The 27,581-nt window shown below is 37.0% G+C and overlaps 1 protein-coding gene across 1 annotated transcript; it reads right to left on the reverse strand.

Annotated features, from left to right (window-relative positions):
• Positions 1–321: 321 nt before the first annotated feature.
• Positions 322–27,173, reverse strand: LOC128206454 (FAS-associated factor 2-like). Its single transcript, XM_052908881.1, has 12 exons — positions 27,087–27,173; positions 24,141–24,209; positions 18,513–18,625; positions 17,929–18,044; positions 10,741–10,770; positions 10,337–10,437; positions 9,111–9,288; positions 7,823–7,921; positions 5,990–6,150; positions 5,502–5,591; positions 3,573–3,716; positions 322–2,809 (listed from the first exon to the last, which is right to left on the reverse strand). Exons 1-12 carry the CDS (start codon positions 27,144–27,146, stop codon positions 2,630–2,632), a joined length of 1,341 nt encoding a protein of 446 aa, XP_052764841.1. The 5' UTR covers positions 27,147–27,173; the 3' UTR covers positions 322–2,629.
• Between the last annotated feature and the right edge of the window lie 408 nt (positions 27,174–27,581).

Here is a 27,581-nt window from a genome sequence, read left to right on the forward strand (position 1 = left end):
CAATCAGGGGCCATAATTTGTATAAAGGATAATATGCAGTTATCTAATCTCATTATGTGATGGCCCTGAACAACTGTGAGAAGTATTAAGTAAATTGAATGAAGGGTATTGAAGTTCTAAACTTGCCCTTAAACTTTAACCGGACGCCGACGCCGGGGCAGGTAGTAATGCATTTTTCCCCTTTATCATTACTATTTGACAGAATGTGTCTATAGGTAAGACAACATCATACACTCATCCTGTGCCAGTTGATCATATATGGGTAAGGTATGACGCTTCTGTTAAAGTACAATTAAAGTATTAACAATGAATTTCAACAAATACTGTATATCATTTATTGAATTGCTTTAAAAATAAAGAGCTACCGTACATGACTGAAGTAACTGTTATAAATATTCAATGTGAACAATCAAATACTCAATAATCTAGTTCTGCATTAGAAGTACAGAACCTCTGTTCCAATGCAAAGTATCATCTTTATCTTATTGAGGATTCAATGAATTTTCAAATGATGAAAACAATAATGAACAAGAGATGTTTGTCAAACATTATGCCCCCTGAGCGCCAAGTTGCCAGAAATATTTGGACAATTGAATGAAATATGCATGGACTGAAATGACAGCTGATTTGTCATTGGATGCATATGAGGCAGGTCATCTACTGGTCATACCTAATCTTCATGTCAAGTTTGATGACCATAGGTCCGGGAATTGTTGAGTTATCACTCGGACAAGCTTTGGTCTTCCAACAGACCGACCGACATGTGCAAAGCAATTATATAACCCCTCTGCTTCGAAGGGGGGCATAATTAAACTAGATGTTCACTGAAAACTGATACTTCAACTCATGCATTTAGTGACATATAAATTTCTACTGTCTACTATATAAGAAAATAAAATATGGACAATCAGAAAACCTTTTTTCAGCTTACAGTCACACTGACCTTGACCTTTGACCCACTGACCTCAAAATCAATAGGGTTCATCTGCTGGTCATGACCAATAAGCCTACCTAGTATGAGGTCCCTGGGTCAAAGCGTTCTCAAGTTATTGATCGGAAACCGTTTTTCATGTTAAGGTCACACTGACCTTGACCTTTGACCTCAAAATCAATAGGGTTCATCTGCTGGTCATGACCAATACACCTACCAAGTATGAGGTTCCTGGGTCAAAGCGTTCTCAAGTTATTGATCGGAAACCGTTTTTCATGTAAAGGTCACACTGACCTTGACCTTTGACCCACTGACCTCAAAATCAATAGGGTTCATCTGCTGGTCATGACCAATAAGCCTACCTAGTATGAGGTCCCTGGGTCAAAGCGTTCTCAAGTTATTGATCGGAAACCGTTTTTCATGTTAAGGTCACACTGACCTTGACCTTTGACCCACTGACCTCAAAATCAATAGGGTTCATCTGCTGGTCATGACCAATACACCTACCAAGTATGAGGTTCCTGGGTCAAAGCGTTCTCAAGTTATTGATCGGAAACCGTTTTTCATGTAAAGGTCACACTGACCTTGACCTTTGACCCACTGACCTCAAAATCAATAGGGTTCATCTGCTGGTGATGACCAATACACATACCAAGTATGAGGTCCCTCGGTCAAAGCGTTCTCAAGTTATTGATCGGAAACCATTTGGTATTCCGACCGACCGACCGACAGACAGACAGACCGACCGACCGACCGACCGACATGTGCAAAACAATATACCCCACTTTTTTCAAAAGGGGGCATAAATATGCTGAGCTCTGACTTATGCTCTGAAGGATGGCAGCATATATAATTATATATTTGTTAGTCCTTCTTTAATATAAAGATTATGACATTGTACACATGTTATGACATTGTACACATTTATGACATTGTACATGCATTATGACATTGTACACATGCTATGGCATTTGTACACATGTTATGACATTGTACACATGTTATGTGTTATGACATTGTACACATGTTATGACATTGTACATGTGATATGACATTGTACACGTGTTATGACATTGTACATGTGTTATGACATTGTACACGAATATCTGCTCATGAATCATGAGGAATTTGGACTGTACAGGGGTGATCTTTACATAGTCTTTTCTTGGCATATTCACTCACATAATATAACTACATTGTGCTGACTACGACTTGGTGGATATGTCCCTCTGCCTACCAACATGCACATTGAGCTGATGCTCATACCCACTTTCAATTTATAACATTCTTCTTTCTTTTCCATTTCTTTAAATGAGAGCATATCTATAGCTATACTGGTGACATTACAAGTTAAAGCACCTATTTTTAAATGCCCACAGTTATAAAAGAACTGGATCCAAAACTTTTATCTCCATAACTGAAACAAACCTCAGGCTAAAAAGTATTGAAATCTATTCCCTCATGAAATTGCCACCACGCTCGTCAATACAAACTGGGTTTTTTTACCAAGTAAAATTATCAATATACATACAATAGTTAGGCATTAAAATATCCTTTAGGAAATCAGATATATGATTTTCAACAAGCCGAGAACAACATTTTGTGGTAATACTTTGACCCATTTTCACCAAATGTATTGTACATACAATCTGAAACCCTTAACATGAAATAAAGTCCATCCTAAGTCTTCCAGAAGCCTCAAGCTTCGTTGTCCTGCACAAACAACATTTCATTTTTGCCCAGTCCACACTGTTCAAATGTTTCAGGTTCTGGGTTTTCCTCTGTGGGCTCACAAGCCAATGTCTGTCGTGGAAAGTTAGTCACTATATGGAAATCATCCGGACATTCTTCATGGCAGAATGTGAAATAGTACAGGTACTGAAAATAGAGGAGAAGGCAAGTTAAAGATACACATGCTATTTGGAAAAATTGATGCTATTATTATTTAGCAAAGTATGAACACAAAGATAATAAGTCACTGCAAGATGGAGTGGATGTAAACTAGTGTTTGATTTTTTCTAATGAGATTGTTGGACATTGAACACAACATATATAAGTGAACAAATTGCCTACCAAGTATGAGGTTGGTAGGCCCAAGTGTTCTTAAGTTATTGACCTTGACCTTTGACACAACCTTGAACTCAAAAGGGTTCTGCTTGTCATAACCAACCTGCCTACCAAGTTTGGGGTCCCTGGGCCCATTTTTCAGAAACTTTTATATCAAAAGAAGTTTGGACGACTAGTCTTAGCTTGTTTCCCGTCATAATACTCAAATCCAAGCAATGTAGTATTGCTTGACAAGGGAAATCACTGCTTCAGGAAATATCCGTAACGATGTGAAATCATCTGGAAGTCAGTAAATTAATCCTCAAGACTGATGATTTCATCGCCAATCTGACTATCTAAAGGATTTTTTCATAGCTCGGGTCAGGGTACCGTTAATTTCGCACACTGGTTATTGATCTGAAACCTTGGGATTGGGACGGTCGGCTACTTGGGTGCATATAAAAATAAACTATGCTAAAACCTACTAGTCCTCCTGTATCACAGTGCACTACCAGTAACACTTCATATTTAAGATATCAGTCTGATATGTTTTGCTGTTTTTACAACGAAATGATACATTATCTACTTAACTCACCTTGAGAGAGTCTGTTTTCCTAAAGCATCGTTCTATGCGTGTTCCATGTGGCAGTTTGAGCACTACTCTCACAGAGTCTGGGTCCGTAGAGGCCGGCTCAGCAGGGATCTTCTGCCGTAGTTCATCCTTCCGTAGCTCACGATTCTGTGAAATATTATACACTATCTCAGTCAACAATCATTTGAGACAAAGTTACTCAGTATAACACAATATTTAAGCTGCGCATAAGAGCCTCAATAAAAGAAAATTCAAATGACCTCTCAACCACAAAGGGTCTGAGTGAAAATTCTACCAGCAGGCAATAAGCTTTCAATATTATTAAGCTGTCAGCTTTTGCAATTTCTTTTGAATAAACAACAAAATCTAGTCTTTCGCATGCAAGTCAACGTAATCAGAGTGTAAACCCTATTCAGCATGGGCTTTCGCTTTCGGAAAAAAAGATCACACCCTCCAAATTATTTTTGATACACCATGTCTTCCCCTAGTTTTAACATTACATCTGGAAACTAGAGCTTTCATAGAATGTGATATATACACCTGCAAGCCCATGTGTCGGAAATACTTCCTGGATAGAACAACTAAAGAAACGTGGACGTGTTTCACTGAAGGTCAACGTGCCACAGAATTGTCAATAATGTAGAGACATGAGTAAGATAAGAAAATATTGGTACTGCTGTGTGTCATAAACTATCACCAGTAAGGCTCACATAGCAAATCATACTTCGTCCAAAAGGTTACTGTGACCTTGACCATAAAGGTAGGGACAAGGGTCTTGGGCGGGAAAAGTCCTGAATGAGAAAGATATGGATCGGACATAAAATGTGAAGGACCGATGGACCACACAAAGTTCAGAAGATTGCTGTGATGTTGACCATTAAGGTAGTGACACAGGACTTGAACCTAGCACATCCTCATGTCATGGTAGTCACTTCAGCCATACAGTTTTAAAGTCAAACATGAATGAGATATGGATATGGATACAAACTAGTATCAGTAAGGCTGTTATAGCAAAACATACTAAGTCCAGAATGACCTTGACCTTGAAGGTAGGGACACTGGTTTTTACACAACACATACTCATGCTATGGAGGTCACTTCAGCCAAATAATTTAAAAAATCCGACCATGAATGAGAAAGATATGGACCAGACAAAAATGGGACAGACAGACAGACGGACGGACATGTGTGAATCCTATATAGCCCACTAGAGACGTTCCGATGATCAATTATAATCTTTAATTGATTGTTTGGGCCTGAACTTGGCGACAATCAATTGTATTTGGTCATAATCAATCATCGATTTAACCAGCGTGATGTTTTTCTTCCCTATCATTATTTGCGTTTGGTTAATTTCCGCCAATTTTCTCCTCTCAGTTAGTTTATAAACGTTCAGTTGTTATTGTTAACAATATGGCCAAGAGCAAGAACAACACTAAATATCTTTAAAAATATACATAACATTAGCATAGTAAATGATTATGAGTTATTGCACAAGAATAAAACTACATTTCAGGTATTATCAAAAAAAGATTGTACAATCGATGATGTTTACTTAAGTGGAGCCGATTATCTATAGTCAAACTGGAATAGATTCCCAACACTATAGCCCACAATTTACTTTGTAAAGTGGGTACAAAGTAAATTGGGTGTATAACAACAGTTCTCAACGGATTTCAAGCAAATTCCTTATAACTGAAGGTCAAGCAAAATGTTCTCAATACAAATCACCTGAAAATATCTTTCAGTACTAAGCCATATATTCAGGAGAAGTTTCATTTACAGAGTGATTTTGCAATATTATATGATTCCCAAAAATGACAAAGTTTTACAACTTGAACTGGTAGAAATTTTATGTCATTTAGGCTGTCAAGAACACTTTGTATCCCTGCATATGAGTCACTCAATGTGTGAGCACGACCCTTGTATTACCTGGAGCATCTGATGATGGTCGTCCTTCAGTTTCCTCTTCCTATCCTCCTCCTCCTCCTCTCTCTCACGCTCCTCTCTCCTACGACGCTCCTGACAATAACAGAAAACACTATACATAAGCAACTCACTGTGTAACATACCCTATGTACCACTGCTCCTCATGATTTAAAAACTAAACAAAGCACATCAGTAATTATGGTACTGAGATAGGTGAATGGTAGTCGGTTGGCTGCAACAATGACAATGGCCGTGTTGGTGTCCTCTGCTCATCATAGAGTTCATTAGCCTCACTTGAGGCTCTTTCTCATGACGTCATAAACAGGATACAAGGACTCGATTCTACACAGCTAACAGACTCTCAGTCATCCCCACAACTAATATGTACTCTTGATAGCAATGAAATACATAAACTATGACATCTACTTACTTTCAGTGTATTTTCAGCATTTCACGACCCTAAGGTCTCACCTCATGGCTTAACTACTAACCTTCTCCTGGTCTGCATGAAGAGACTCCAGATAAGCCTCATCTTGCTGTTGCCGTAGCGACTGGTTGAAGCTGCGTTCTTCACGGTCTGCACGTGCCGCCACCAGCGATGACTCATTATCAGACATGAGCTGCTCTAGACGACCCACTAGGTCTGGAGCCTCTGTCAAGAGAAAACAACAATGTAATTTTGTAACCAGCAGTTCATGTATGGAATATAATCACTACATTGAACACTATATAGATCTCTTAACAGAAAAATGTTCTAGAAGTACTATTTTACCTAAATATATGATGGTTCAAGAATATCAAAGGAAATCGATATTAACCTCAAAGTGAGATCTTGACATTCCAGGTAGGAATGTTGGTCTTGCACCAGACATGTCACCTATATGTGTCAAATACAAATACCTGTGCCAATATATCTCAAAATTACTTGCTGCAAGTAACAGTCCTGACAAGAACACCTATGCAATGTGCATATATGCAGCATTCCATAATCACTGACCTCTAAGTGTGACCTTGACCTTTAAGGAAGGGACATGGTTATTTATCATGACATGTCACCTTTATATTCAAAACATCTCTGCAACGTTATTTTAAAATCCCCCCATTGCATGACAAAGTCACAGCACAGACATGACGATCTATATGTGCATAAATTCATGAATCCATTATCATTGACCTTGACAGTGTGACCTTCAAAGGAGGGATGTTGGTCTTGCACGGGACACGTCAACTCTATGTTCAGAAGAGTTGTGCCATGATTATTCAAAATCCCTTGATGCATGGCAATGTGACATGTGTGCTGAGCGCAATAGGCATGTTATTTGAAATTCCCCTGGTCATGACCAAGTAACAGCCCAGACACAACCACTTATAATCTGTACATATATGCAGAACTTCATATTTATAAAGCTTATGAATCTTGTCCTTCGATGTAGGGACATTTGTCTTGCACATGACACATCTGCTTTATTTGCCAAATATCTGTGCAAGGTTTATTTCAAAAATCTCAAGTGCATGACAAAGTTACAGCAAGACATGAACACACATCCTTTATGTGCATATATGCAGCATTCCCTAATGATCAAGTGTGACCTTGACCTTCAGGCTAAGAATGTGGGTCTAAAACCAATACATCGTCTTTGTGTAGATAACATCTTTGCCAGATTATTTCAAAATCACACTGTGCATGACAACGTTAAGCAAGCACTCAAAAAAAAACAATGGTCAGTATTGATACAAATGTTTGTGTTCAGTTACACAACTGTTCTTGGGAACAAATGTTTGTGGTCAGCAGTTATACAGATATTTGTGGTCAGTATTGATACAAATGTTTGTGGTCAGCAGTTATACAAATATTTGTGGTCATTATTCATACAAATATTTGTGGTCTGTATTGATACAAATGTTTGTGGTCAGCTGTTATACAAATATTTGTGGTCAGTATTGATACAAATATTTGTGGTCAGTATTGAAACAAATGCTTGTGGTCAGTATTGATCAAATGCTTGTGGTCAGTATTGATACAAATAGTTGTGGTCAGTATTGATACAAATGTTTGTGGTATTGATACAAATGTTTGTGGTCAGTATTGATCAAATGTTTGTGGTTGGTATTGATACAAATGTTTGTGGTCAGTAGTGATATAAATGTTTGTGGTCAGTATTCATACAAATGTTTTTTGGTCAGTAACCCAACTGTAGTTGGGTAAAAATGTTTGTGGTCAGTATTGATACAAAAGTTTGTGGTCAGTTTTGATACAAATGCAGGTGGTCAGTTACACAACTGTGATTAGATACAAATCTTTTTGCCCGGTAACTTTAACTTACCTATAGGTCCCTCGATTCTTGCTACAACTGTCATTTTGTTCTGACGGAGGACTATCAGTGCTAAGAATGGGTATGTGTTTTCTCTTAATGCTTGACTCACTGAAACAAATGTATGGACTCTATGAACAGAACATAAATAGGAATCACCTTGGTTTCAAACACAATTATCCTAGAATTCATTAGATGCATTGCATAAGTGGTCAATCAATAAAGATTTTATCTTACAATTTTTCTAAAACTAGCCTCAATCAAAACTTTAATAATATTATAGTGAATAACCACAAATGTTTATTATATCATAAAAAGTTATGTCCCTCGAATTTGAACACCATGCGCTACTGAACTTTGATACTTAAGGCTGCACTAAATTGGTTCATCGGAAATACAGCACCTAAATACTGGTTGGTAAGAAACCGATCAAACAAATAAATGACAAAAGAACCTGCTTATGAATCTTACAATGTAACAAGAGCTGTCACAGAGACAGCGCGCTTGACTATTCCGCCGTTTTTCAGTGTATGGATTGAAAAGTTTTGGCAAAACATGCATGGATCACTGTTAGATTAGATTTCAATGCAATACATGATGTGCTGAGATATTTACATGAATTAAATTTGAAAATATTTGAGGTGGTACGCAAACTTTAACGTAAATTCTAAGTCGAAAAAGGGGCATAATTTTGTCAAAATGCTTGATAGAGTGACCTTCTCCTGTGTACAGGTTGGGGGCATGATGGTGAACAACTGTGCAAAGTTTCAAAGCCAGATGTCAATGGACTTTGAAAATATTTCAGGTGGTACGCAAACTTTAACATAAAATCTAAGAAGAAAAAGGGGCATAATTTGTCAAAATGCTTGATAGATTTACCTCCTCCTGTGTATAGGTTGGGGGCATGATGGTGAACAAGTGTGCAAAGTTTCAAAGCCAGATGTCAATGGACTTTGAAAATATTTGAGGTGGTACGCAAACTTTAACGTAAATTTTAAGTGGAAAAAAAGGCATAATTTTGTCAAAATGCTTGATAGAGTTACCTCCTCCTGTGTACAGGTTGGGGGCATGATGGTGAACAAGTGTGCAAAGTTTCAAAGCCATATGTCAATGGACTTTGAAAATATTTGAGGTGGTACGCAAACTTTACCATAAGTGGTTACGCCGACCTCGACGCTCGGGTGACTAGGATAGCTCTCCTTATTCTTCGAATAGTCGAGCTAAAAACCTGTTATTATGAGTGTAATTTTAAGTCTCTGACAACTTTCAGAAGACCAAAATAGTTAGGTAAAGAATAAACCTCTATAACCCTCTGGGCTATTAGTATCACAGGCCCAAAACAGCATTGAAGGGTTGACAAAGTTAGTAACAACTTCACTGCCCAGAGTCTCACGACAAAACCTGTCTGAATCTTGGTGATCTTTGCCATGAAGGTACACTAGCAGGAACCGCAACTCTTGCTTGGCATCATTCAGTGCCTGAAAGATAAGCTAACATGACTAAAAATGTTATGTTTTTTCCCCATCAATACTAATAAAATAAAAATCTTGATTTTGTGTGAATTTAATGTCTGAGTACAGCTGACACCTGGGAACATGTCTGTATACAGGTGAAACCTGGGTACATGTCTGAGTACAACTGACACCTGGGTGCATGTCTGAGTATAGCTGACACCTGGGTACATGTCTGAGTACAGCTGACACCTGTGTGCATGTCTGAGTACAGCTGACACCTGGGAGCATGTCCTGACACGCAGCAGATACAGCTTACACCTGGAAACATGTCTGAGTACAGCTGACACCTGGGTACATGACTGAGTACAGGTGACACCTGGTAGGATGTCTGAGTACAGCTGACACCTGGGTGCACGTCAGAGTACAGCTGACACCTGGGAACATGTCTGAGTACAGCTGACACCTGGTAGGATGTCTGAGTACAGCTGACACCTGGGTGCATGTCTGAGTACAGCTGACACCTGGGTGCATGTCTGAGTACAGCTGACACCTGGGTACATGTCTGAGTACAGCTGGCATGTGGATACATGTCCATACACTAGAGTACAGCTGACACCTGGGTACATGTCTGAGTACAGCTGACACCTGGGAACATGTCTGAGTACAGCTGACACCTGGTAGGATGTCTGAGTACAGCTGACACCTGGGTGCATGTCTGAGTACAGCTGACACCTGGGTGCATGTTTGAGTACAGCTGACACCTGGGTACATGTCTGAGTACAGCTGACATGTGGATACATGTCCTTACACTAGAGTACAGCTGACACCTGGGTACATATCTGAGTACAGCTGACACCTGGGTACATGTCTGAGTACAGATGACACATGGGTACATGTCTGAGTACAGCTGACACCTGGGTGCATGTCTGTGTACAGTTGACACCTGAAAGCATATCCTGACTAGTACTAGAGTACAGGTAGATATGAAATTTGACAGATTCTGCATCGCAACTATTCAAGTGTAGTTGACATGAAGTTGGCCTTAGTTTACAAGTTAAATATGGCAGTTTACCTGACTGTATGATCCTTGGTAAAACACAGGGTGTGCTGCACCATATTTCTCATTGTAGTACTGGATAAACCTGGTTACATCTCCCAATGGGTCTGTTACATCTAGGATACAAACAGGTTATATGTGATTCACCTCTTAAACTGTATAATTTCTGGCAAAGATTTGATTTCAAATAAACAACATGAAGTTGAAAGTATTTACATTTTGTTTGCAATAACAATGAGGATCTGAAATAAAACTACCAAATATTTCCAGAACTGTTTGAGTTTATAATTCATTATTACTTGTATGGAAAGACAATTACTAACTCCACCCAGGAATGCAAAATACCAGTCTTGCTTTTAACTCAACAAAACCATGAATGATTTTACAGCAGTGTTATGGAGTCTGGTTGTAACACTTACTTCTCCTGGGATCTGGTCGTAAAAATTGAACTGAAAAACACATGGATACTTTGTCAGCAGAATATACAGGTGGTGCCACATGTAAGGTTCAATGTGAATATTTAATTTTTGTTGAAAGTTAAAAAGAAATTCACTTGAAAAAATTTTTTGTACACCTACATTAAAGTAAGTAATAAGTTACCTTCAATGTAGCAGAATGTACAGTAAAAACAGAATATGCTTTGTATATATATATATATATATATATATATGCACATTGGTATACATTATATGCACTGTATATGCACATTGGTATTCAGTATATGCACTGTATATGCACACTGGTAATCAGTATATGCACTGTATATGCACATTGGAATACAGTATATGCACTGTATATGCGCATTGGTATTCAGTATATGCACTGTATATGCACACTGGTAATCAGTATATGCACTGCATATGCACACTGGTATACATTATATGCACTGTATATGCACATTGGTATTCAGTATATGCACTGTATATGCACACTGGTAATCAGTATATGCACAGTATATGCACATTGGAATACAGTATATGCACTGTATATGCGCATTGGAATACAGTATATGCACTGTATATGCACATTAAATTACAGTATATGCACTGTATATGCACATTAGAATACAGTATATGCACTGTATATGCACATTAGAATACAGTATATGCACTGTATATACGCATTGGTGTACAGTATATGCACTGTATAAACACATTGGAATACAGTATATGCACTGTATATGCACATTAGAATACAGTATATGCACTGTATATACGCATTGGTGTACAGTATATGCACTGTATATGCACATTGGAATACATTATATGCACTGTATATGCACGTTGGAATACAGTATATGCACTGTACATGCACATTGGAATACAGTATATGCACACTGGAATACAGTATATGCACTGTAATGCACATTGGAATACAGTATATGCACAATGGAATACAGTATATGCACTGTATATGCACATCGGAATACAGTATATGCACTGTACATGCACATTGGAATACAGTATATGCACTGTAATGCACATTGGAATACAGTATATGCACAATGGAATACAGTATATGCACTGTATATGCGCATTGGAATACAGTATATGCACTGTATATGCACATTAAATTACAGTATATGCACTGTATATGCACATTAGAATACAGTATATGCACTGTATATGCACATTAGAATACAGTATATGCACTGTATATACGCATTGGTGTACAGTATATGCACTGTATAAACACATTGGAATACAGTATATGCACTGTATATGCACATTAGAATACAGTATATGCACTGTAATGCACATTGGGATACCGTATATGCACTGTATATGCACATTGGAATACAGTAAATGCACTGTATATGCACATTGGAATACAGTATATGCACTGTATATGCACAATGATATTCAGTATATGCACATTGGTATACAGTATATGCACTGTATATGCACATTGGTAAATTCAGTATATGCACATTGGTATTCAGTATATGCACATTGGTATTCAGTATATGCACTGTATATGCACATTGGTATTCAGTATATGCACTGTAGATGCACATTGGTATTCGGTATATGCACATTTGTATTCAGTATATGCACATTGGTATTCAGTATATGCACATTGGAATACAGTATATGCACATTGGTATTCAGCATATGCACATTGGAATACTGTACAGTCATGGCTCGATATCCTCGTTGGCTCGAACCGAATTAAAAGGACCGATTTTTATTTACTCTTTGTTCATATAAATTTCGATCGGATGGCTTGATATCTTGAGGGTCGATATTTCCCCACGCTCGAAGTCGTTTTCGCGGTCCCAAACAAGAATTTCACACTTTGATTTGGTTGCTTGGGTCGATGTCATTTTCGCGGGTTCAGTTAAGAATCTCACGCCTTGATTTGTTTGATTGGCTTCACTTAGCACAAGGCGCTAATCGATTAAAATTGCTTGACTGATATTATAATTATTATCGAATTTAAATGGTTTAACAGTTTGAATAAACATGCCATCACTATAAGTTATGTCTCTAATTGTTATCCATCCCTAAATTACTATGCATTTTGAGCTATGTTTGTGTTACCCACTGTTTACAATTGCTTGTTTTCGCATAAATGTATTTTTATTATAAATAAAAAATAAAATGAGATTTTCTAATAATCGAATAAGTCATATTACGAAATTTAGGGTGCGTAACTATGCCCAATAAATACTCTTCCTTCTCTTGCGGAGATAGCGTAGCCAATAACAATCGAGGTAAATAAACTTTATGTAACAAATGAAAAAAATAACATTCTGTAAGCAATCCCGCTTGGCTCGATATTCTCGAGGCTCGAAGTACTTTGGCCAGTCCCTATAATATCGAGCCATCGAGTTTCGATTGTATATGCACATTGGAATACAGTATATGCACTGTATATACGCATTGGTGTACAGTTTATGCACTGTATATGCACATTGGTGTACAGTATATGCACTGTATATGCACATTGGAATACAGTATATGCACTGTGTATGCACACTGGAATACTGTATATGCACTGTATATGCACATTGGTATACAGTATATGCACATTGGTATACAGTATATATGCGCTGTAATGCGCATTGGAATACAGTATATGCACTGTATATGCACATTGGAATACAGTATATACACTGTATATGCACATTGGTATACAGTATATGCACATTGGTATACAGTATATATGCGCTGTAATGCGCATTGGAATACAGTTTATGCACTGTGTATATGCACATTGGGATACAGTATATACACTGTATATGCACATTGGAATACAGTAGATACACTGTGTATGCACACTGGAATACTGTATATGCACTGTATATGCACATTGGTATACAGTATATGCACTGTGTATGCACACTGGAATACTGTATATGCACTGTATATGCACATTGGAATACAGTATATGCACTGTGTATGCACACTGGAATACTGTATATGCACTGTATATGCACATTGGTATACAGTATATGCACATTGGTATACAGTATATATGCGCTGTCATGCGCATTGGAATACAGTATATGCACTGTATATGCACATTGGAATACAGTATATGCACTGTATATGCACATTGGAATACAGTATATACACTGTATATGCACATTGAGATACAGTATAGGCACTGTATATGCACATTGGAATACAGTATATGCACTGTATATGCACATTGGAATACAGTATATATGCACTGTAAATGCACATTGGTATATAGTATATATGCACTGTATATGCACATTGGATTACAGTATATATGCATTGGGATACAGTATATGCACTGTGTATATGCGCATTGGGATACAGTATATGCACTGTGTATATGCACATTGGGATACAGTATATGCACTGTGTATATGCGCATTGGGATACAGTATATGTACTGTGTTTATGCGCATTGGGATACAGTATATGCACTGTATATGCATATTGGAATACAGTATATATGCATTGGGATACAGTATATGCACTGTGTATATGCGCATTGGGATACAGTATATGCACTGTGTATATGCGCATTGGGATACAGTATATGCACTGTGTATATGTGCATTGGGATACAGTATATGCACTGTATATGCATATTGGAATACAGTATATATGCACTATGTATATGCGCATTGAGATACAGTATATGCACTGTGTATATGTGCATTGGGATACAGTATATATGCACTGTATATGCGCATTGGGATACAGTATATATGCACTGTATATGCGCATTGGGATACAGTATATATGCACTGTATATGCGCATTGGAATACAGTATATGCACACTGGTATACAGTATATGAACATTGGAATACAGTATATGCACTGTATATGCACATTGGAATACAGGATATAAACTGCATATGCACATTGGAATACAGTATATGCACTGTATATGCACATTGGAATACAGTATATGTACACTGTATATACGCATTGGTATACAGTATATGCACTGTATATGCACATTGGATTACAGTATATGCACTGTATATGCACATTGGAATACAGTATATGCACTGTATATGCACATTGGGATACAGTATATGCACTGTATATGCACATTGGAATACAGTATATGCACTGTATATGCACATTGGTATACAGTATATAAGCACTGTATATGCACATTGGAATACAGTATATGCACTGTATATGCACATTGGAATACAGTATATGCACTGTATATGCACATTGGAATACAGTATATGCACTGTATATGCACATTGGAATACAGTATATGCACTGTATATGCACATTGGAATACAGTTTATGCACTGTATATGCACATTGGAATACAGTTTATGCACTGTATATGCACATTGGAATACAGTATATGCACTGTATATGCACATTGGTATACAGTATATATGCACTGTATATGCACATTGGAATACAGTATATGCACTGTATATGCACATTGGGATACAGTATATGCGCTGTATATGCACATTGGAATACAGTATATGCACTGTATATGCACATTGGTATACAGTATATATGCACTGTATATGCACATTGGAATACAGTATATGCACTGTATATGCACATTGGAATACAGTATATGCGCTGTATATGCACATCGGAATACAGTATATGCACTGTATATGCACATTGGTATACAGTATATATGCACTGTATATGCACATTGGTATATAGTATATATGCACTGTATATGCACATAGGATTACAGTATATGCGCATTGGGATACAGTATATGCACTGTGTATATGCGCATTGGGATACAGTATATGCACTGTGTATATGCGCATTGGGATACAGTATATGCACTGTGTATATGCGCATTGGGTTACAGTATATGCACTGTGTATATGCACATTGGGATACAGTATATGCACTGTGTTTATGCGCATTGGGATACAGTATATGCACTGTGTATATGCGCATTGGGATACAGTATATGCACTGTGTATATGCGCATTGGGATACAGTATATGCACTGTGTATATGCGCATTGGGATACAGTATATGCACTGTATATGCACATTGGTATACAGTATATATGCACTGTGTATATGCACATTGGTATATAGTATATATGCACTGTATATGCACATAGGATTACAGTATATGCGCATTGGGATACAGTATATGCACTGTGTATATGCGCATTGGGATACAGTATATGCACTGTGTATATGCGCATTGGGATACAGTATATGCACTGTGCATATATGCGCATTGGGTTACAGTATATGCACTGTGTATATGCACATTGGGATACAGTATATGCACTGTGTTTATGCGCATTGGGATACAGTATATGCACTGTGTTTATGCGCATTGGGATACAGTATATGCACTGTGTTTATGCGCATTGGGATACAGTATATGCACTGTGTATATGCGCATTGGGATACAGTATATGCACTGTGTATATGCGCATTGGGATACAGTATATGCACTGTATATGCATATTGGAATACAGTATATATGCACTGTATATGCACATTGGTATACAGTATATGCACTGTATATGCACATTGGTATACAGTATATATGCACTGTATATGCACATTGGATTACAGTATATATGCATTGGGATACAGTATATGCACTGTGTATATGCGCATTGGGATACAGTATATGCACTGTGTATATGTGCATTGGGATACAGTATATGCACTGTGTATATGTGCATTGGGATACAGTATATACACTGTATATGCATATTGGAATACAGTATATATGCACTGTGTATATGCGCATTGGGATACAGTATATGCACTGTGTATATGTGCATTGGGATACAGTATATATGCACTGTATATGCGCATTGGGATACAGTATATATGCACTGTATATGCGCATTGGGATACAGTATATATGCACTGTATATGCACATTGGAATACAGTATATGCACTGTATATACGCATTGGTAAACAGTATATGCACTGTATATGCACATTGGTAAACAGTATATACACTGTATATGCACATTGGAATACAGTATATACACTGTATATGCACATTGGTGTACAGTTTATGCACTGTATATGCACATTGGAATACAGGATATAAACTGCATATGCACATTGGAATATAGTATATGCACTGAATATGAACATTGGAATACAGTATATGCACTGTATATACGCATTGGTGTACAGTTTATGCACTGTATATGCACATTAGAATACAGTATATGCACTGTATATGCACATTGGTATACAGTATATATGCACTGTATATGCACATTGGATTACAGTATATGCACTGTATATGAACATTAGAATACAGTATATGCACTGTATATGCACATTAGAATACAGTATATGCACTGTATATGCACATTGGAATACAGTATATGCACTGTATATGAACATTGGATTACAGTATATGCACTGTATATACACATTGGTGTACAGTTTATGCAATGTATATGCACATTGGTATACAGTATATATGCACTGTATATGCACATTGGAATACAGTATATGCACTGTATATGCACACTGGAATACAGTATATACACTGTATATGCACATTGGTATACAGTATATATGCACTGTATATGCACATTAGAATACAGTATAGACACTGTATATGCACATTGGTATACAGTATATATGCACTGTATATGCACATTGGAATACAGTATATGCACTATTTATACACATTGGAATACAGTATATATGCACTGTATATGCACATTGGTATATAGTATATTCACTGTATATGCACACTGGTATACAGTATATATGCACTGTATATGCACATTGGTATACAGTATATATGCACTGTATATGCACATTAAAATACAGTATATGCGCTGTTTATGCACATTGGAATACAGTATATGCGCTGTATATACGCATTGGTATACAGTATATGCAATGTATATGTACACTTGTATACAGTATATGCACATTGGTATACAGTATATGCACGTCAAAAATGCTTTTAAATTAAGAAAGAGCTTAAATATGTTTGTGATATTGGGGGCAAGGACTTTTAATAAGTCTTCGGGACTCAACAGATCTTCAAAATACATGTATTGAATCTAACAATGAGGACGGACTTATACTTCATAAAAAATCTTGTATTCAACCCTAGCTTTCATACTCTTATGACAGTGTTCATTTAAAGGAAGAATGTTTCAACTTACAAGCAATTCTGATGATATCTAAGAGGGTGGTGTAGAGGAATCTAAATGGCAAGGTGATGATATAGTAGCTCCATTGCACAATGCCCTGAGGAGCTCGCGGTTCAACAGTGAATACTCTGCAAAATGGTAAAACAAAATTCTACAACAATATAACCACTAATGGCACAAAGTTCATCACCCAACTTTCATAACTTTAGATCAGAAACTGAAAATTTCAATATACCACATGCAGAGTTTCCCCAGTTTTTTTTTAGTTTGGAGTCCTTATGGATCCTCATGGTTTACCAATTGGGGGTCTCAAAATATTGTTCAGGGTCCCAAATATGAAGTTTAAACTAAGTTTCAGGAGGTCCAAGGGTTGCAAAGTAAGTTGGAATTGAAGGTCCCTAGAAAGTAAAGGGCCAGGAAGTCATGGTTTGTGTTTCAGGGTAATTCCTGCCAAATGCATCACAAACAGCTTTTTTGCCAGACAATGCATATAACATGAAAGTAACGTATTGATATTAAGAAATCATTTTAACGTTTTAGCAATTTCAAGCAAACAAGATTTTGAAATCCTGACATTTAGATCACTCATATCCAACCTCTGATCGCTGGGTTCGAGGTTCATCGGTGGGTCCCTGGGTTCCGGGGGTGGGGGTTCGTCATACACATTTGGGTTGCCTTCTTGCTCATTGAAAGTGGCCTGCACTGCTATCTGTAACCATGCATTGACCATTAATATATTTCTTAATTTAAGTTCATGACTGTTTATACAAAACATGTAAATGATTGAATTACTCAAGCTATACCTTGTTTCTGTTTGCAAACTAAGTATTTAAAGTATACCTTTAATGTCCCAATTGTGTGCAATCAACTAAGTGTTTGTGAAGTATACCTCAATGTCCCAATTGTGTGCAATCAACTCAGTGTTTGTGAAGTATAACTCAATGTCCCAATTGTGTGAAATCAACTAAGTATTTGTGTGAAGTTCACGTATACTTCCATGTCCCAATTGTGAGCAATCAACTAAGTATTTGTGAAGTATACCTCAATGTCCCAATTGTGTGCAATCAACTAAGTATTCGTGTGAAGTTCACGTATACTTCCATGTCCCAATTGTGAGCAATCAACTAAGTATTTGTGAAGTATACCTCAATGTCCCAATTGTGTGCAATCAACTAAGTATTTGTGTGAAGTTCACGTATACTTCCATGTCCCAATTGTGAGCATTCAACTAAGTATTTGTGTGAAGTTCACGTATAGTTCCATGTCCCAATTGTGTGCAATCAACTCAGTGTTTGTGTGAAGTTCACGTACACTTCCATGTCTCAATTGTGAGCAATCAACTAAGTATTTGTGACGTATACCTCAATGTCCCAATTGTGTGCAATCAACTAAGTATTTGTGTGAAGTTCACAAATACTTCCATGTCCCAATTGTGAGCAATCAACTAAGTATTTGTGAAGTATACCTCAATGACCCAAGTGTGTGCTATGCTCTAAGCATTTGTGAAGTTCAAGTATACTGCAATGTCTCAATTGTGAGCAATCAACTCAGTATTTGTGAAGTACACCTTAATGTCCCAACTGTGTGCAACCACCTCACTGTTTGTGAAGTATATCTCAATGTCCCAATTGTGTGCAATCAACGCAGTGTGTGTGAAGTACACTTAAAAGTCCCAATTGTGTGCAACCAACTCAGTGTTTGTGAAGTATATCTCAATGTCCCAATTGTGTGCAATCAACACAGTGTGTGTGAAGTACACTTAAAAGTCCCAATTGTGTGCAACCAACTCAGTGTTTGTAAAGTATACCTAAAAGTCCCAATTGTGTGCGATCAACTCAGTGTTTGTAAAGTATATCTCAATGTCCCAATTGTGTGCAATCAACTCAGTGTTTGTGAAGTATATCTCAATGTCCCAATTGTGTGCAATCAACTCAGTGTTTGTGAAGTATATCTCAATGTCCCAAGTGTGTGCAACCAACTCAGTGTTTGTGAAGTATATCTCAATGTCCCAATTGTGTGCAATCAACTCAGTGTTTGTGAAGTATATCTCAATGTCCCAATTGTGTGCAAGCAACTCAGTGTTTGTGAAGTATATCTCAATGTCCCAAGTGTGTGCAACCAACTCAGTGTTTGTGAAGTATATCTCAAAGTCCCAATTGTGTGCAATCAACTCAGTGTTTGTGAAGTATATCTCAATGTCCCAATTGTGGGCAATCAACTCAGTGTTTGTGAAGTATATCTCAATGTCCCAATTGTGGGCAATCAACTCAGTGTTTGTGAAGTATATCTCAATGTCCCAATTGTGGGCAATCAACTCAGTGTTTGTGAAGTACACCTTAATGTCCCAATTGTGGGCAATCAACTCAGTGTTTGTGAAGTATATCTCAATGTCCCAATTGTGGGCAATCAACTCAGTGTTTGTGAAGTATATCTCAATGTCCCAATTGTGGGCAATCAACTCAGTGTTTGTGAAGTACACCTTAATGTCCCAATTGTGGGCAATCAACTCAGTGTTTGTGAAGTATATCTCAATGTCCCAATTGTGGGCAATCAACTCAGTGTTTGTGAAGTATATCTCAATGTCCCAATTGTGTGCAATCAACTCAGTGTTTGTGAAGTATATCTCAATGTCCCAATTGTGGGCAATCAACTCAGTATTTGTGAAGTATATCTCAATGTCCCAATTGTGTGCAATCAACTCAGTATTTGTGAAGTATACCTTAATGTCCCAATTGTGGGCAATCAACTCAGTGTTTGTGAAGTATATCTCAATGTCCCAATTGTGTGCAATCAACTCAGTGTTTGTGAAGTATATCTCAATATCCCAATTGTGGGCAATCAACTCAGTGTTTGTGAAGTATATCTCAATGTCCCAAGTGTGTGCAATCAACTCAGTGTTTGTGAAGTACACCTTAATGTCCCAATTGTGGGCAATCAACTAAGTGTTTGTGAAGTATATCTCAATGTCCCAATTGTGTGCAATCAACTCAGTGTTTGTGAAGTATATCTCAATGTCCCAATTGTGGGCAATCAACTCAGTGTTTGTGAAGTATATCTCAATGTCCCAATTGTGGGCAATCAACTCAGTGTTTGTGAAGTATATCTCAATGTACCAATTGTGGGCAATCAACTCAGTGTTTGTGAAGTATATCTCAATGTCCCAATTGTGGGCAATCAACTAAGTGTTTGTGAAGTATATCTCAATGTCCCAATTGTGGGCAATCAACTCAGTGTTTGTGAAGTATATCTCAATGTCCCAAGTGTGTGCAATCAACTCAGTGTTTGTGAAGTATATCTCATGTCCCAATTGTGGGCAATCAACTCAGTATTTGTGAAGTATACCTTAATGTCCCAATTGTGGGCAATCAACTCAGTGTTTGTGAAGTATATCTCAATGTCCCAATTGTGTGCAATCAACTCAGTGTTTGTGAAGTATATCTCAATGTCCCAATTGTGGGCAATCAACTCAGTGTTTGTGAAGTATATCTCAATGTCCCAATTGTGGGCAATCAACTAAGTGTTTGTGAAGTATATCTCAATGTCCCAATTGTGGGCAATCAACTCAGTGTTTGTGAAGTATATCTCAATGTCCCAATTGTGGGCAATCAACTCAGTGTTTGTGAAGTATATCTCAATGTCCCAATTGTGGGCAATCAACTCAGTGTTTGTGAAGTATATCTCAATGTCCCAATTGTGGGCAATCAACTAAGTGTTTGTGAAGTATATCTCAATGTCCCAATTGTGTGCAACCACCTCACTGTTTGTGAAGTATATCTCAATGTCCCAATTGTGTGCAATCAACGCAGTGTGTGTGAAGTACACCTCAATGTCCCAAGTGTGTGCAATCAACTCAGTGTTTGTTAAGTACACCTAAATGTCCCAATTGTGTGCAATCAACTCAGTATTTGTGAAGTACACCTAAATGTCTCAAGTGTGTGTAATCAACTCAGTATTTGTGAAGTACACCTAAATGTCCCAATTGTGTGCAATCAACTCAGTGTTTGTGAAGTATATCTCAATGTCCCAATTGTGTGCAATCAACGCAGTGTGTGTGAAGTATATCTCAGTGTCCCAATTGTGTGCAACCACCTCACTGTTTGTGAAGTATATCTCAATGTCCCAATTGTGTGCAATCAACGCAGTGTGTGTGAAGTATATCTCAATGTCCCAATTGTGGGCAATCAACGCAGTGTGTGTGAAGTACACTTAAAAGTCCCAATTGTGTGCAACCAACTCAGTGTTTGTGAAGTATATCTCAATGTCCCAAGTGTGTGCAATCAACGCAGTGTGTGTGAAGTATATCTCAGTGTCCCAATTGTGTGCAATCAACGCAGTGTGTGTGAAGTATATCTCAATGTCCCAAGTGTGTGCAATCAACTCAGTGTTTGTGAAGTATATCTCAATGTCCCAATTGTGTGCAACCAACTCAGTGTTTGTGAAGTATATCTCAATGTCCCAATTGTGTGCAACCAACTCAGTGTTTGTGAAGTATATCTCAATGTCCCAATTGTGTGCAACCAACTCAGTATTTGTGAAGTATATCTCAATGTCCCAATTGTGTGCAATCAACTCAGTGTTTGTGAAGTATATCTCAATGTCCCAATTGTGTGCAACCAACTCAGTATTTGTGAAGTATATCTCAATGTCCCAAGTGTGTGCAACCAACTCAGTGTTTGTGAAGTATATCTCAATGTCCCAATTGTGTGCAACCAACTCAGTGTTTGTGAAGTATATCTCAATGTCCCAATTGTGGGCAACCAACTCAGTGTTTGTGAAGTATATCTCAATGTCCCAATTGTGTGCAATCAACGCAGTGTGTGTGAAGTATATCTCAATGTCCCAAGTGTGTGCAATCAACTCAGTGTTTGTGAAGTATATCTCAATGTCCCAATTGTGTGCAACCAACTCAGTGTTTGTGAAGTATATCTCAATGTCCCAATTGTGGGCAACCAACTCAGTGTTTGTGAAGTATATCTCAATGTCCCAATTGTGGGCAACCAACTCAGTGTGTGTGAAGTATATCTCAGTGTCCCAATTGTGTGCAATCAACGCAGTGTGTGTGAAGTATATCTCAATGTCCCAATTGTGTGCAATCAACTCAGTGTTTGTGAAGTATATCTCAATGTCCCAATTGTGTGCAACCAACTCAGTGTTTGTGAAGTATATCTCAATGTCCCAATTGTGGGCAACCAACTCAGTGTTTGTGAAGTATATCTCAATGTCCCAATTGTGTGCAACCAACTCAGTATTTGTGAAGTATATCTCAATGTCCCAATTGTGTGCAACCAACTCAGTGTTTGTGAAGTATATCTCAATGTCCCAAGTGTGTGCAATCAACGCAGTGTGTGTGAAGTACACCTAAATGTCCCAAGTGTGTGCAATCAACTCAGTGTTTGCTTAAGCACACCTAAATGTCCCAATTGTGTGCAATCAACTCAGTGTTTGTGAAGTACACCTAAATGTCCCAAGTGTGTGTAATCAACTCAGTATTTGTGAAGTACACCTAAATGTCCCAATTGTGGGCAATCAACTCAGTATTTGTGAAGTATATCTCAATGTCCCAAGTGTGTGCAATCAACGCAGTGTGTGTGAAGTACACCTAAATGTCCCAAGTGTGTGCAATCAACTCAGTGTTTGCTTAAGCACACCTAAATGTCCCAATTGTGTGCAATCAACTCAGTGTTTGTGAAGTACACCTAAATGTCCCAAGTGTGTGTAATCAACTCAGTATTTGTGAAGTACACCTAAATGTCCCAATTGTGGGCAATCAACTCAGTATTTGTGAAGTATATCTCAATGTCCCAATTGTGAGCAATCAACTCAGTATTTGTGAAGTATACCTTAATGTCCCAATTGTGGGAAATCAACTCAGTATTTGTGAAGTATACCTTAATGTCCCAATTGTGGGCAATCAACTCAGTATTTGTGAAGTACACCTAAATGTCCCAAGTGTGTGCAATCAACTCAGTATTTTTGAAGTACACCTAAAAGTCCCAATTGTGTGCAATCAACTCAGTATTTGTGAAGTACACCTAAAAGTCCCAATTGTGTGCAATCAACTCAGTATTTGTGAAGTACACCTAAAAGTCCCAATTGTGTGCAATCAACTCAGTGTTTCTGAAGTATATCTCAATGTCCCAATTGTGTGCAATCAACTCAGTGTTTGTGAAGTATACCTCAATGTCCCAATTGTGTGCAACCAACTCAGTGTTTGTGAAGTATACCTCAATGTCCCAATTGTGTCTTTCCAGAGTTGCTCTACATCGTTCAAAGTCTTCTATTCCAGTGAGGTCCTGTAACAACAAAGCAAAACACTCCACTATATGCACATCAATTATTATTCTGCTATTGAAGTTAAAGCATTAACTATTTAACCATTGCACAGACTGTTACAAAAGAAAACCCACAAATAAATTGTAAACATACCAATAGATTAAAAGTTATCTTGATTTGGCCACAAGTTTTTAGAATGGGCATTTAAAAAGTTACACCTCCAATCTAATTAAAAATATATATTAATATATGCTCTGCAATTAGGTTCCGAGGTTCACTGTACAAGGCCATCTTCTTCTTGCAGTATTTCTACTTTCACTTTGGATAACATTTGAATGTTTTTCCAGTTACTTCATTCAAACAAGGAAAGTTGATGGTAGCCATCCAATGAAAACGCTTCGTGTATTTAAGTCATAGATGAGTGCGCGGTCAAGGTCAAAATTGCAAGAAAGTGATTCGAAGTGAAAGTAGAAATACTGCAACAAAAAACGTTCTATTTGGATAAATACGCGTCTTACTCAACGAGTTTTTAACGGTAGAAATGATATTTAAGCTTCTCTTTGTAATGCATACGGAAAGTTTGCATGTCAGTCTGATTTTAACGTGTTTTAGGGGGGAAAAATCCGTTGTATTTCAACCTCCTGGTTCTTTCGTAATGGCGAATTTCAGCTTCTGGTCGGTGCATTTTGTTTGAATATGCCGTTAAGGTCAATCTTACTAGCATAAAAGTTATATTTTTCTTGTAGATGGGAATCTTACCTTATCAGAACAGTAAAAAATATTAGATTATCTCAATTATTTTAGGAACTACGCTCTATTGATTAGGTCTGTTTGGAATTGATGATTTTTAGCACATGTTTACCTTATATTTATTTATATATTATACTAATTTTCTTTCATAAAAAATTGTGGATTTTTTTTTTAAATGACACATATTCACTATCTTGACCGACATAAATAAATAATTAAAAAAAAAAAATAAAAAAAAATAAAAAAATATAAAATAAGTATGTATTACTGTATTCAGGCAATGTGACGATCACCTGTGGATGTAAACAGTGAGTATGGTTTCTTATTTTTCATTTTTAGAGGTTTATACGAGTAAATTAAAAAAATTGGAGAATGTAGTTCCACATCGGAATGGCCATGAGTTGTTCTAAATGTAAAAGTTCTAAATCTGGATTTTCGTGAGAATTGTTCTCGTACCTTAGGTTTAAGCATTTTCTTTACATGTGTGTGGCTTTTTTATTGACAAAAGGTTGCAGCGTTACAAATTTTAGAACTTTATTTGTTATACTTGCTGCACTACGCTCGATTTTCTGAAAGTTGTGGTGCCAATGAATAGGTTGTGGTGCTCATGAAAAGTAATTTAGTAGGAAACGAATTGTGTGAAACCTGTAGCAATTTAATAACATGAAAATTAACAATTATCTGAATTAATATCATTTTCGATCTTTTTAAAGTATGACCAACTACCACACAGCTTTGCGGACTTTAAGGTTCATTTGGTGTCTAATAAATTAATACTTGCAAATGGTCGTCGTAATTCTAATTCTATTTCCAGGTATTATAAGGCAAAAATCGAATATATATATATATACAAGCTAAATGACAAGTTTCAATGCACATCTCATTATTCATTTCATTAATAATTTAATTAATCTTCAATTATCAATGATTACTTTCTATCAAGTGTTATCTAAACAAACACCAAGAGTTAACTTATTTACACATGCATTGAGATGTGTTGTATTTTCGCAGATCAAACGGTACATTGTGAGATGTCAGAGTATGAGCGGTGTAGAAATTATTCAAGATTAACATTGCTTGCTACACTTGCAGCTCAGATGGCAGCCGTCTCGAGTCTGCCATTGCCAAAAAATGGATCAAGAACCCCCATAGCGGCATAACAAATGTGTTGTGTAATAGAAAACAGGTATCTAATTTGATTTACCGGATTTTGGCCTTGTCCGTAATGATGGTCCTATCTTTATGGATAGATTTGTTTTCGTTGTTTTCGTCTGTATTTCATAATATAAATGTTTTAACTACAGTCTACATAATTTCTAGTCTAAAATAATAGACGTGTTATACGGGATTCTTCCAATCCCTAACGTCTAAACGGGAATGTGCAAAAAACGGGGGTGTTTTAAAAAATATTGAAATTGTTTTAAGTGAAGTATTTTATGGTTGAAATTGATCATAAAGAGTTATATTCATATTTTACCATGTAAGTGAAATGTTATTTTGCACTAAACAAGCATTTAATGCATTAAAACAAGTTGTTTACCTTTCCAATAAAACGAAAGTTGACTGACACAGACAACAATTATACGAAGGGGAACAACTCGATACAATCGTAATAGCTCGGCCTCCTCCGACAAAGCTTCGAGATAGACCTCGTTATACAATCGTAACAACTCGGCCATGGCCGAAATGTTCCGAGCGATTTAAAACTGTGCCCTAAAGCCTTGCAGGTGCCCTTCATGTATATATCGTTATGTTTTGACAGAATGAAATGAAGAAAAGCCGTCAAACTCATAATTATAAGTTGGATATTTATTTTTTTGTGTACGGAACTATTATAAAATAACATTATCTGGTAATATTTCTTGTTTTTATGATATTTTATAGACGCTATATGCTTTAACCCGGAATCCTGATCGGAACAACTACCCACTTTTGATACTAAACAATTTGTACGTGAAGGATTTGCCATTTCAAAAATCTAAAAAAATCCGTCAACGTACAATTATTTGGACTACATAATTTCAAACCAAACTATCATTATTCCTGTTTTCAAAACCTGGCTAAAACACTATTGAAACTATATAATTTAACCCATGATACTGATAAGCATGTGAAATAAATAGGCCTTAATATCATGGAGATATTACCTGATATTGAATTAATTTCTCTGTTTTTTCTTGTGACAAATCTTCTGCTTCGTCAGCCATTTTAAAGATCAATCAAGGGAAATAATTTAGAAATTATCGACTAATTGTCATAACGGCTATCATAAAATTGGCAGTACGCGAGAAATATGTGCCTGTTCTGAAAAAATTCAACATCCATACTGATAATAATAATTATTATGATTGGTGAATGCTAAGATATTTACTGTGATCTACTATAGCTACATAAGGTAGAAATGTCGTGTTTTATGCTCATTTCTTTCAAATTAATTTCGGTATCCTTCATACGAACCATTGTTTTCGACATTTTTGAAATATTCAAAACAAATATTTATTTTGGTAAATCTTATTTGGGAGTAAGAGTGCACCTTTAACTAAATGTCATAAGAAATGTGAAATGTGAACAATTCCAACACTGAAGTCAGCACGTGTTTCCGTCATAGATGAGCGATCCACAGGAACACGACCTGTCCGGGA

This window comes from Mya arenaria, chromosome 10 (assembly GCF_026914265.1).
Source record: "Mya arenaria isolate MELC-2E11 chromosome 10, ASM2691426v1".
In the NCBI taxonomy this organism is placed as follows: Eukaryota; Metazoa; Mollusca; class Bivalvia; order Myida; family Myidae; genus Mya; species Mya arenaria.